The sequence below is a fragment of the Xiphophorus couchianus genome, chromosome 11, assembly GCF_001444195.1.
Source record: "Xiphophorus couchianus chromosome 11, X_couchianus-1.0, whole genome shotgun sequence".
NCBI lineage: Eukaryota > Metazoa > Chordata > Actinopteri > Cyprinodontiformes > Poeciliidae > Xiphophorus > Xiphophorus couchianus.
The window spans coordinates 4095323-4107629 of record NC_040238.1 but is presented as its reverse complement, the minus strand read 5'-3'; the positions used below and the strand labels follow the sequence as shown (position 1 = coordinate 4107629).

General features: G+C 38.4%; 2 protein-coding genes across 5 annotated transcripts in view; one reads left to right on the top strand and one right to left on the bottom strand.

Annotated features, from left to right (window-relative positions):
• The window catches only part of stk10 (serine/threonine kinase 10), a 39977-nt gene extending 36155 nt beyond the window's left edge, over nt 1–3822 (top strand). Inside the window, exons 13-20 of the mRNA XM_028032231.1 lie at nt 664–843; nt 982–1074; nt 1165–1294; nt 1376–1500; nt 1621–1809; nt 1904–2029; nt 2162–2275; nt 2409–3822. Of these exons, the coding sequence (XP_027888032.1) occupies nt 664–843; nt 982–1074; nt 1165–1294; nt 1376–1500; nt 1621–1809; nt 1904–2029; nt 2162–2275; nt 2409–2549 (1098 nt within the window). The 3' untranslated portion in view covers nt 2550–3822. The remainder of the gene's footprint in view (nt 1–663; nt 844–981; nt 1075–1164; nt 1295–1375; nt 1501–1620; nt 1810–1903; nt 2030–2161; nt 2276–2408) is intronic.
• Nucleotides 3823–4605: 783 nt separating this feature from the next.
• Nucleotides 4606–12307, bottom strand: part of sh3pxd2b (SH3 and PX domains 2B) — a 36276-nt gene continuing 28574 nt past the window's right edge. For 2 of the 4 annotated variants that reach the window (XM_028032232.1, XM_028032233.1), the window contains 7 exons: nt 12183–12284; nt 10897–10980; nt 10044–10161; nt 9384–9586; nt 9089–9135; nt 8876–9001; nt 4606–8787 (listed from right to left, as the gene is read on the bottom strand). In XM_028032232.1, coding sequence (XP_027888033.1) covers nt 7252–8787; nt 8876–9001; nt 9089–9135; nt 9384–9586; nt 10044–10161; nt 10897–10980; nt 12183–12284 — 2216 coding nt within the window. In that variant the 3' untranslated portion in view covers nt 4606–7251. The remainder of the gene's footprint in view (nt 8788–8875; nt 9002–9088; nt 9136–9383; nt 9587–10043; nt 10162–10896; nt 10981–12182; nt 12285–12307) is intronic. The other 2 variants (XM_028032234.1, XM_028032235.1) reach the window with 1 other exon arrangement.

The window sequence follows — 12307 nt, the reverse complement described above, 5'->3', positions numbered from 1 at the left end:
AATAAAAATCTGAAAAGTGAAAACAGAAGTTTAGAGAAGTGTTCCATTTTAAAATATTCCAAGTTTTGGGAATCTCATAAATCACTGTGCAGTACATCTTCTGAAAATGGAAAGAGTTGAGAGTGCAAACCTAGCTTTAGGCTGACAGACAAAGCACTGACCACTTGAACAGCATGGTGGTGGCAGCATCATGCTTAGGAAACGCTCTTCTTGAGCAGGGACAGGCTGGTTAGAGTTGTACATAAATGGAGTGAAATACTGGACCACCTTATAAGAAACCTTCAGAGTTTTGGAAAACATGTCAGTTACTAATCTATTGTGAGGCTTAAAAATGAAAGTAAAGAAAAAACAAACAAAAAAAAAAAACGAAAGTTCCCAGATACTTCCCATTTAATCTGACGGACTTTAAACTATTTTCATAAAGCAAGATTTTGACCTCTAGATGGATGAAGTCACACCAATAAGTGATTCTAAAAAGCATTAACTCACAGGCACTGAGTGGAAATACTTATAGCTTATAGCTGCTTGTTGGTCTATGACAGAAAAAATCCATGGATTATGACTTTTTAATGTAACAAAAGCTCAGACAGAATGAACTCTTTTCCTGGGTGCTGTTGCTCTGTCAGTTTTTTTAAGTGTTTGTCTCCTACTGGTACATCTCAGGCCAAGAAGAAGCATTTTGATACAGAGCTGGAGAATATGGAGAAACATCAGAAGCAAACTATTGAGAAGATAGAGACAGATCACAGCATTAAACTCAAGGAAGAAACCAAACGCATCAAAACAGAGCAAGACCGAGAATACCACAAATTCATGGATCAACTAAAACATAAGAAGAAGGAGGTATGATTCAACTGCACATTCCTGTTTTTAGTTATTTCACTGTATAAAATTCAGGATTTAACATGGAGCAGTGAAATACATAAAACCTGGAGCACTGAGCAGCTGGAGGATTTCTGAACTGAAGTATGTATTGCTTAGGTTAAACATTCAGTTGACAAGATGCCTCGGAGTGAGCGTAAAGACACCTTAAAGCAGCGCATGAGCTTCTTCCAGGAAACAAAGCTGAAACAGGTAAGCTGAAGGATCCCAACGTGTTTGCGCAATCTTTTTAAAGGCTTCATAATTGTCAAACTTACCTTTTTTGATGTTTGTTTTTTTTAGGAGGAGAAATTTGTGGCGGACCAGAAAAACTTCCTAGATACAACACTGAAAATGATCCTCTCCAACAACAAGAGGGAGATCGCAGAAACTGAGAGAGAATGTCTCAACAAGAAGCAAGAGCTCATCAGAGGTACAGTAAACTGCTAACACTAATGAAGCCAAAGTCCTGTGCATTTTGGACAAATTAGCATGATGATAATTTCATGATTAGAGCGAGAGGCCACATTATGGGACATGGAGGAGAAGAACCTCTTAGACAAACACCAGCTATTGAAGCAGCAAATGAAAGACCAGTACTTCCTTCAGAGGCATCTACTCCTAAAGAAACACGAAAAGGTTAGTGGACTGGATGTATTTCCATCTACCATCCCATGTACTGTTAATCAACCAAATTAAGTGAGGGGGCTCAATTTTTGGTACATTTTTCAAGTCTGGGTAAATGCTTTCTGTCTACAGGAGCAAGAACAAATGCAGTCCTACAACCAGCGCATGATTGAGCTGCTGAAGAACAGGCAGCAGCAGGAGAAAACCCGGCTGCCAAAAATCCAGCGTAATGAGGCAAAGACTCGCATGACAATGTTCAAGAAGAGTCTGCGCATCAATTTGACGGGCAGCGCCTCAGAGGACAGAGACAAGGTCAAGCAGGTTGGTCTGCCTCTGCCGGCCTTTCTGCCCAACAGAACATTTATGCGTTGGATTGTTAGTGACCCACTCCCTTCCCACTCGCGTGGCTGTTCAGTTTTCTCAGCAGGAGCAGAAGCGGCAGAAGGCAGAGAGGCAGCATCAGCAGCAAAAACACGAGAACCAGCTGAAGGAGATGATGGGCCAGTGCGAAAGCAACATCAGGGAGCTGCAGCAGCTGCAGGTGGATAATTTCTCCCTCTCCTCTGATTGTTTCTTTTTTTTCATGCAGATCTTTTGGGATCTGTCATGGGTATCTTTATTCCAGTTTCAATTGTGTGCCTATTACAAACTAACAATCTTTCTCATCTTTCAGAATGAAAAGTGCCACATGCTGATTGAGAATGAAACTCAGAGGCTGAAGCATCTGGATGAGCAGCATGCAAAGCAGATGAAGGAGTGGAGGGAGCAGCTGAGAGTCAGAAAGAAGGCGAGTGTTTCCCATTTTATCTCATCGTAAAGTCATCTTTGTAGCTCTAAAAAGCAGAATGCTTGAGTTGTTAAAACGTTTTCATTTTTTGGAGACATTCTGACATAGTATTCTCTGGACTTCAACTTTGTAGGAAATTGAGGATGAGCTGAGCGCAAAGAAGAGGGACCAGGAAGCTTTCTTCATGATGAAAGAGAGCATCGATAATTCAAACCCCAGCTCTCCCCACAAACTCTCCAAGTTTGTGCCTTACTTGGACTCGTCCACCGTATGAACAGAGTTGCGGTGACGTTGCATCTACCTGAGTTCAACACACAGAAACGGCACAGGAGTGTGTTCCAGATGCCTGCTGCTCCTGGTTTCATTTGCTTTATTAGGAATGACAAAACCCCAAACTTTCCTTGGATTTCTATGTTGCTTTAGTAAATATTTATGTTGTAGCTAAATTTTTATTTTATCTTTAGTTTTATAAAGACCATTCAATATATATATATATATATATATATATATATATATATATATATATATATATATATATAATTGAATGGTATGATGCCAAATTTTCAGTTTTTAACTGTGCATCTAAAAAAAAAAGACAAAAAAAAACACCCTTTATGTTTAATGTTCCAAAGCCGGGGAAGTTTGCATGAGTGGAAAGAATGCATTCAGTCCTGGGAAATCAGTAATTAATCAAAATTATTTTTTGTCTAACTATGTTTTTTTTTATACATAATTCTTCCCAGCTGTTTTGACTGTTGTAACCATTAACCTCTCGTTTTTGTCACATAGCTGCCAACGCCTTATTTATTTTTCTACTGATAAAGGTCATGATCTTAATTAACACTGTAAGTTGAAAGTTTTTTGTATCATTTCTGTTTAACAACCATGATTTGAAAGGATTTAAATTCATTTCTCAAGTTGGATATGAGGTGGAATTCAAAGTTATTTGAATTGAACCATTTTTTCTTTAAAAAAAGAACATATAGATTATTATTTAGCTCAGTTTTATGAAACAAGGGAAGACATATTATCTATCAGATAGTGTTACTTATTTTCTTTTATTTACTGTATAACTAGTTACACTGGATGGGAACTGACAAAACCAAAGTAAAATATGTTTTTTATTATTATTTTGCATGGGTGATTTAAATGTTAGGTGTGCAATTATATCTAGTGCAGTTAATGAACTGCTTCTAACCAATGTGCAATACTGTATGGATGTCGCTAAGTTTAGAGTATTTTTTTTTTTCTTCTTTGCACTAAGAGGAGGAATAATATAAAAACGTAAATTCCTAAAATAGATTTTCCAGTCTTTTGCAAAAGAAGATAAATGAGTATAAAAATAGAATTTGGCCTGCAGAGTTGCACTGAATCAGGTACAGCCTAACTGCTCTCTTTAATTAAAATTGGTGATTTCCGTTGCTTCATCTATGTATTCCTTGGTTTACATGTTATTTGTATTTAAGGGGTTGTGAGTACATATGGAAATTATGAGATGGAACCACTGGTGTAAATAACTCAATAAAATCCTTTTTTTTTTTTTTTTTTTTTAAGAAAAAAAAGTGCAAGTGCTGATTTGTTCTTTTTATTCAAAGCTTCTGGAAGGAAAGCAATTCCATACAGTTATTCAATATTATACTTTCATTCAATAGAAGTTTTGAAATCATGTTTATATTTGTAAATACTTGTACTTTCTTATAGACTAAAGTATCAAAGGGGATGAGATGTGAATAAAACGCAAAAGGGAGACTTTTTTTTTTTACGCAGGATTCTGAGGGTTTGAGTCAGGATTCTTCCTAAAGTAGATCACAGTATTCAGTGTAAGTGTGCATCCAATAACCTAAACCTTTACAAAAAATGTTCCCCTCAAACAATGCCAATCTCAAAATCACTAATTATTGAACCTTTAAACTAATGTCATGTTTGCATTGGACAGTTATTTGTAGAGAAGCCAATAATTACGACAGAAGATGAAAGTAGGAGCAACGTGCAAATGTCAAAGTATTTATATAGAACATAAAAATAAGTGATTAGCTTTTCAGTTTAACAGTCCAATGTAAATGTGATGATTTTAATCTTTGAAATAGTTTTTGCATAACCTGGCTGCTCTCTGACTGACCTTTAGTGTTAGCATCAGAATCCGCAGCATCTGGAGACAAAAGATTTATTTACTGCAAGTGAAATATCTACTTAAACCATATTAACCTACTTTTACCTAATTGGATCTATGTTCCAAAATTGACTTTTTACATCCCAACGCAATGCAAGCCAAGATAAAAATAGTTCCTCACACAGCAAAAAAAGAAGTGGAAGAGTGAATTCAGGCAACATTCCAAGTTGAAATTATTTTATTGACTTAAAAGTAAAGGTAGAGACAGTGTAATGCAAAATACATAGAAAAAGAAATACAATACTGAAATATCAATGTGCATTCTGCCCTCCTTTGGCCACATAACACCTTTGACATTGTAGGTATCATTTTTGAAATGTTTATTAGGATGACAGACTGTCAGTGCTGTAATATGGCTTGAATTTTGTGAAACATTTGAACAACTAGAAGCAGAACATAAGTAGTGTCACAACTTGTAGCCTTGTCTACAAACATTTTATTGTTACTTTATTGAACCATTTCCTGTAAAAGTAGCAGCCAGTTACTTGATAAAGCAAATTAGTTTTTATTTTTACCACCAAACTATACCATTTGTAATTAACATTAAAGCAAATTCCACTATTTTGAAAATGCACACCAAAAAGAGAACTACAACAAGGACCATTAAAAAAACTGCTAAAGTATGACATCACTGTACAATAAAAATAATTTGCTCTGCTGACCTTTGCTTGAAACCAGTCAAGTATGTAAAATATTATGTTTATACAATGGTCTTTTTTTTTTATTTGAGCACCGAACATCAGGAAAAGCCTGTACATTTACAACACTGTAAATCATTGCACAAACCAATGGAAATCTTCAATTTGTTATGGGCAGAATGTTCTGCATTTCACATTGTACAGCTCTTATGTTTGGATGAAAGATAACAGTTATGGTAAAAAATGTTTTCTGACACAAAGCTTCCTACCAACCTCTTATTTTGGGATATTATGTTTACATTTAGATGATTGGAGTAACTACTTTGTAACAGTGAGCTAAAAAAAAAGAGAAAAGAAACAAAGTTGGTGTAACGTTAAAAGTTGTTCTTCTCTCCGCACTGAAATTGTGCAAAACTTGTACTTGCCAGAACTGAGAGAATCTGCACATCTGTTACAAATCACAACAATCATCACTGATTCAGTCAACAATAAAAGAACGCTAATACAGGTGCATCCTAATAAACTGAAGTAACATCAGCAAGTTGATGTTTTTTTAGTAAGTCCACATAAAACACATAAAATATAGAAATTCATTACACACTGTGTGATAATTTTTTATTTTGTTAAAACTAATCAAAACCCAAAATTGAGCCTTTCAAACTTCAGTCTAAGACAGCACACAATACTGGTAAAAAATGATTTTAATTTGGAAATATTTGTTCTGTCCAATGTTAAACAGAACATGTATTCAGTAACTTGACTGGGATTCTTAGCCAAGAATTTTAGCATAAAATTATGTAAAATGTGGCTTACTGACTTTGACAATTTACTCCCTAAACCCCATAGAAATAGAGAGCTATCTAGATTCTCTATGGGGTTCTGGTCTGATAAGTTTGCTGTCCATTGAGACACATTCATACTATAGTCATGGTACTATTGGCAGTGTCAGCAGTTGTCAACTCCTCATCTACAAAACACTGTCTGCAGAAGGAGGCACAAGGCTCTAAAAGTTTCTGGTAGACGCTGCATTGACTTTAGGCTTGACGAGCCACGAGGAACCAACAGCAGATGAAACGGTTCCATAAATTATCACTGACTGTGAAAAAAATCACACTGGACCTCAAGAATCTTTAGTCTTCCTCCAGTCTCTGGGCCCAAAATCAAAATTGACCTCACTTTCTATGTCTCTATTTCTAATGTGACTTAATACAAGAAATGCAACAGTTTTAAGCCACAGGTGGGTGTGGTGACTTTTGAAGCATTGGCTTTCTGCAGCCCAGTCTATTTCTTTTAAGCCTGAAATTATTCATGCGGCCAGTGTACCTTCTTTTTTTAACCACACTTTTTCTTTCCACTCAATTTTCCATGAATGCACTTAGACAAAGCACTTTGAACATCTGACTTTTTTTAAGCAATGCCTTTCTGAGTTTGTCAGTGAAATGTGCAGGACATAAGGTAATGAATTTACATAAAATATGAGCTTCCTCCGTTGATCTGAAATTAGAAACATTTAGATTTTTCTATGTTATTGAGATGCACCTGAATGTAAGTTTTTAAATTTACAAACAATATTAATACTTGGCAAAGATATATTTTAAAGAAAAATGTTAACCATACATGAAAGCTCAGATGAAATCAGTGAATGTCCCCACTACACTCATGAAATACTTAAGTTATTTAGGATTCTTTTTTCCCTGCTGCAGAATAGAAACTGGCAAGATATGAACACCTACTAAGCCTACAGCTGCATATACTTTGCAAGCACTGAAGCCTATACTTTGCATATATTTCGAGGCACTGCATCCTTAAAGGCATGGGTGCTAACACACCCGTAAATCAGGCACACCCGCTAACTCGGGCTAAATGCCATCCCAGTTTTCAGCCTAAGTTATGGGAACATGATACAGAGGCTGTGATTGACACGTAGCCACAAAAGCGAGTATGAATATCTAGATAAAAATAAAAATAAGTAAACATCATGAAACCTCCACAAAAAAGGTCTATTATTGCTGGTTTGATTGGCTGGATATTTTTAAAGTATTTATTAAAAAAATGTACCTATAAATAAAATAAGTTGTGAAGTGGCAGAAAGATTGCTTTTCTTTACATTTACACCATTGGTGTATTATTTTGTTCTCTTCTGGTTACATTTAAATGAATCATAAAACCTACGGCTTTTTGCTCAGGTAGTTCGAGGGGATCCAGCCCTCAACATCTTCTCCTACATTTTTACAGAACCACCAACCGCTGCTGTTTTTCTCCAGAACTTCAAACACCGTCCCCACCTTGAAGCCGGATGTTTGCTCATCCCCTTCAAAGTCCGCCACAGCTAGATAGAGCTCATCCTTACTGGGCTCCTTGAGCAACGGCGGAAGCTTGTCCTTGGGTGGTCCAGACTTTTCGTGTTTCATCTGGGGCTTGGGAGGAATGGGAGCTTTATTCCCCTTGGGGCCGTCTTTCTCTTTGCTTGAAGGTGGTTGAACAAATGCTTTGGGTTTTGGGGGAGGGGGCCTGCTGAGTTGTGGTGGTGGTCCAGGCTTGGGAGTCTCTTGCGGTTCTCTCAGAGAAGGAGGCTTGTTTTCGGTTGGGCTGGATGGATCAGTCTTCTTTGGAGGAGGAGGTCTTTTTGGAGCCATGGCAGGAGGTCTCTGAGGAGGCTCCTTGTGTGGGGGCACTGCTGGTTTTGGAGGAGGGGATGATTTCTCCTGGCTAAGACCATTTATGTGTTTGGGAGGGAGTTTTGGCTCATCAGAGAACTTGCTGTTATTGAGCACAGGGATGTGGATGGGCGAAGAGCTGGGGGGTGGGCTGCTTCCTGCTGCTGAAGAATCATTCTGATGGTTTCCCTCAGAAGACGGAGAGCCAACATCTGCAGCTTTTGATGGCCTCAACTTGCTCCTTAAGTTGGTGATGTCCACTTTGTTTTCTGCTGGTGGATCAGGTTTGGCAGCTGGGACGGGCTTCGGTCTGACCACCGGCTTACCCTTCATAAAGGCTGCAGGTCCTGCAGGCTCTGGTTTCTCTTCCCGGTTCTCTGCCTTCGGTTTTGGTGGCTGTTTGGGAACAGGCTTCAGATTAAACTTCTTCACCTCCTTAGCAGAAACTTTGTGGCCACACTCAAGACCCATTTCATTGCGAAGAGGAAGAGCTTTGCTTTTATCTTCCTTTTTGATCTCTGGTGGCTTCTCTGGCTTGAAAGGGGCAGATTTGGGGGTAACAAGAGGCACGATGACTCCAGGTGCTGGTGGTTTTGGAGGCAACGGCTTGCAATGATCGGGTTTTGGCTTCTCCGCCGCCTCCAACTCAAAGCTTTTATTAATAGACTCCCGTCGAGGTGGCAGAGCTGGTTTCTCTTCTGCTGGAGGGGGAGCTGGGGCTGGAGGGGCAGCTGGGGCTGGAGGCAGAGGCCCAGCAAAGGCTGGGGTCGTCTTGTTGGCACTGGACTTCCAGTCTCTCAGCTTTGGGCGGGCAAAAGAGTCGGAGGCAGTGGTCGGCTCATCTGGTAAAGGCTTAGACCAGGTATCATCATCGGCACCACCATCCTCAAGCCTGAGTTTCTCCATCTCATTGGGTAATGGAGCAAGAAAATTGGGTCGCAGGGCATTACTAGTCTTCTTGTACTTGTCGATGAAAGTGGCTGGGGCCCAGCCTTCTTTCTCATCTATCTGGATGTACCACCAACCACTTGTATTCTTCTCAACTACCTATTAGGGAAAACGGTTAATAATTCAATAAAACTTTTAAAGTTGATAATATTGCAAATTGACTCAGAGAGGCTTTGGTCAGACCCACCTCAACTTTGACCCCTGCTTGGAAGCTAATCCCATCTGGAATTGTAGTCTGAAAGTCAGCTATGGTGTAATACTCTTCCTCGACCTTTGGTGGAACGGGTGGCTTTGGTAAGTTTGCACCACGTGGCTGTGGAATAGAAGAAACATACAAAAAGATTAGGCTGTTACACTTATGGATACTATGAGTTTCTGACATCAAAATGTTACATCTTACAATGGTTAGATCTCTGCGTGGAGGAAGTCCGTGTCTTGATCCCACTTCTGTGAAGGGAAAAGAAGTAGAATAAGGATATATGGATGGATGGATGGATGGATGGATGGATGGATGGATGGATGGATGGATGGATGGATGGATGGATGAATGGATGGATGGATGGATGGATGGATGGATGGATGGATGGATGTAAGTGGCAACACAATTACACTACGCAAAACTACATTTGATTGAACAAAAAACATTTGTAACCTGTAAGGTGATCAACTATGTAGGGTGTTTTTAACCTACTCACTAATTTTGTTGTTATCAGAGAAAATGGAGAGCCTGTTTTCCTTCTGGTTGTCTCTTGATGCATTGTTCTGCAGGTTCTGTTTGGAAACCCCTTCCAGGTCATTTGTACTGGCATGAGCTGCAGCGCCTGCTGATTGCCTTTGGCTTTGAATATCAGACTTTTTCAGGTAGGAGGCCGGAGCCCAGCCCTCGCTGCCTTGGTACCTGGATTGGAGAAAAGTATAATTTCAGTGGCATTAAATGAGACACATTTCTACTAAACTTAACAATTTGAGAATAAATCAGCAATATACCATAAGCTCTGTTTATGTAAATTACATTAAGATATAAACTTTTGAATGAATTTTATGTTTAGTCAAGTACGCTACGCTAATCTTTGATTTTAGATCTTAAACATTCAATTGATGTTCCTGCAGTTTGTGTTTTCAAAGTCAAATCATGTATTCACTCATTTTCATGTATGATAAATGATGATTTCATGTATTCATCATTCTTATCATAGAATAATTACATGAATTATCTATATATTGCATGTACATAAACATCATGTTCTCAATTTATTTACAGAATTTTCGGAGTACGAGAGTGATTTCTACATTTCTGGATGTGAACATTAGTTAATGTTTATGTTGACTTGCAGGAATCAATCTCGTTTGATCACCTGATCTTCCACCAGCCTTCCAAGTTCTTCTGAATAACCTCAACTATCATGCCTCTTTCCAGGTCGATCTCATCCTGATCCCTGGCCGAGTATGGGTAAATCACAGAGTACTTCTCTTCTGTTGGAATAAAAGCACGTAGTGTTACATGCAAGAACACAATATTTTTTGTGGACTAAATATACAGTATCAAGTAAAACAAGAAAATGTATCTTAAAAAATGGAAAGAAAAACACACAATGGCATAGCTGAGTAAAAGCAACAAGAATCATCTCTCTGATATTTCTCTTGCTGTGAAACTGGTTGACTTATTTCTAAACACTTAAAACCCGACTTTAATTATGAGACCAATAGACGCTTCCTGATAAACCTGTTAAAATTTAAGTAAAGAATCTACAATCTGCAATCAATGTAATGAGGCAAGGCATGAGGAGCATCTTGAAAAAGGACAAAAAAGAAAAACTTACAAATATACAACAAGCAAAACAGACACAAATATTCCACAAATACTAAACACACTACAGGACAAACTGAGGAGCAACAATCAATGTTACTTTAATTATAAGTAATTGCTAATCTACTAAAATTCAAGTTGTTATCAGTGGTTCTTACTATTGATTAATATAAGTACATTTTTAAAATATGGATTTCAGTTATGAACTGTATGTAAAACATACAGAAATGAACAAACCAACATGCATGAATTTAATTTGCATGCCAGGATCACCCATGCAACACACATGCATCCACAAGAACAATCATGGTTGAGCAGGCAGAACACACACACACACGCCCACACACACATTCAGTTAAAAAAAGGAGAAGGAGGGGTTGAAAGAAAGGCGTGCGCTCCACCTTGCCCAAAGCCTGTGCTGAATAGATCCCCTAAAGTTCTGCGCCGACCCACGTGCCTTGGCAGTGACCAGAACCTCCGAGGCACTGACATCCCATCACGGTAAGTGGGGCAAAATAGGAAGTAAGCATTACAAATGGTTTGCGATCTGGATGATGTTTACATTTTAACTATAAGTATCATCAGTTCTGATAAATCTAGAGCAGTGTTTCTCAAACTTTTTCAGGCCGAGGACACTTATCCCATTTAACAAACACTCATGGACCACCTAATTTTAATTGCCCCCGCAATGATACAACATCTTAATATGTACAACCTGAAATGAAAATATTAGTCTCCTAACTCTTTGTATTTATTCTTCCTAATGTGAAGGGTGGCGCCATTTTGAAAACATAACTGGCCACAATAAAACCACAAATAAGTCATTTTGAGTTATTTACAGATTCTGAAAGTATGGACTCTAAGCTTTTAACCAAAAACGTTCTTTACTACCAATGTTCTGTTCACCAATAACCTTTTAGGGCTATTTGTAATTTAGAAGCATGATAAAAAAAATAGACTTGTGTTGCATTGTCAAAAACAAGCATTTTCTTCCAGCCAGTAGATAGCCCAACATAAATTATTTCATTTGAGGTGTTTTAGATGCAGTTAGTCAGCGTGGGGCGCAGTTATGTTCACGGTCTCGTCACCATCGTATCACGTTCAGCACAGCCATAGGCCTAGATATGCATGCCTGCAGCTTGCTATGCATCGTAAGTGTTCAAAAACAAAAGTTCTGCACCTCACCCTCAGAAACTTTACACTGGTATCTTCAGGCTTATTTTTTGAGTGACAATCCTTTGATAAGCTAACTGTAGCGTCGCACTTTGAGCTCACATCATGGCAAATAAATGGCTGTTTACATGCACGTAGTGGTCCGGGAAAACAGTTTGAGAAAGACTGATCTAGAGACTTTATTCATCTACTGACGAACTCTTCATTGTATGCTTACAGATCTGGATTTTTATCCATCCTTAAAAGAAGCAATATTAGATTGTATGCCCCTGCTCATTTTTTCCTTCAAACTTTTTAAAAATGACCATTTCCACCAGACCTTAAATTCACTTTTTAAACCAAACAATTCCTTTTTGGTCATCAATGGGTGATAGCAACTCCTGATAAGTTAAGCATGATCGTAATAGTCAGAAAAAAAATTCAGTATGTGGCTCCATTAGGAAATGATGCTGTTTAGCTTTAGGGGCTGAGAGTAGAACAAAAAATCAGCGTTCAGACATGAACTTTTATGTACCTTCTTCTCCTGGAATAGTGAAGTCATCAGGGTCATCCTGAGCCTCCAAGCAGGTGGCGGGAACCCAGCCCTGAGCATCTTCTGAGCTCACAAACCACCAGCCTAAATGAGCAGAAAACAAACAT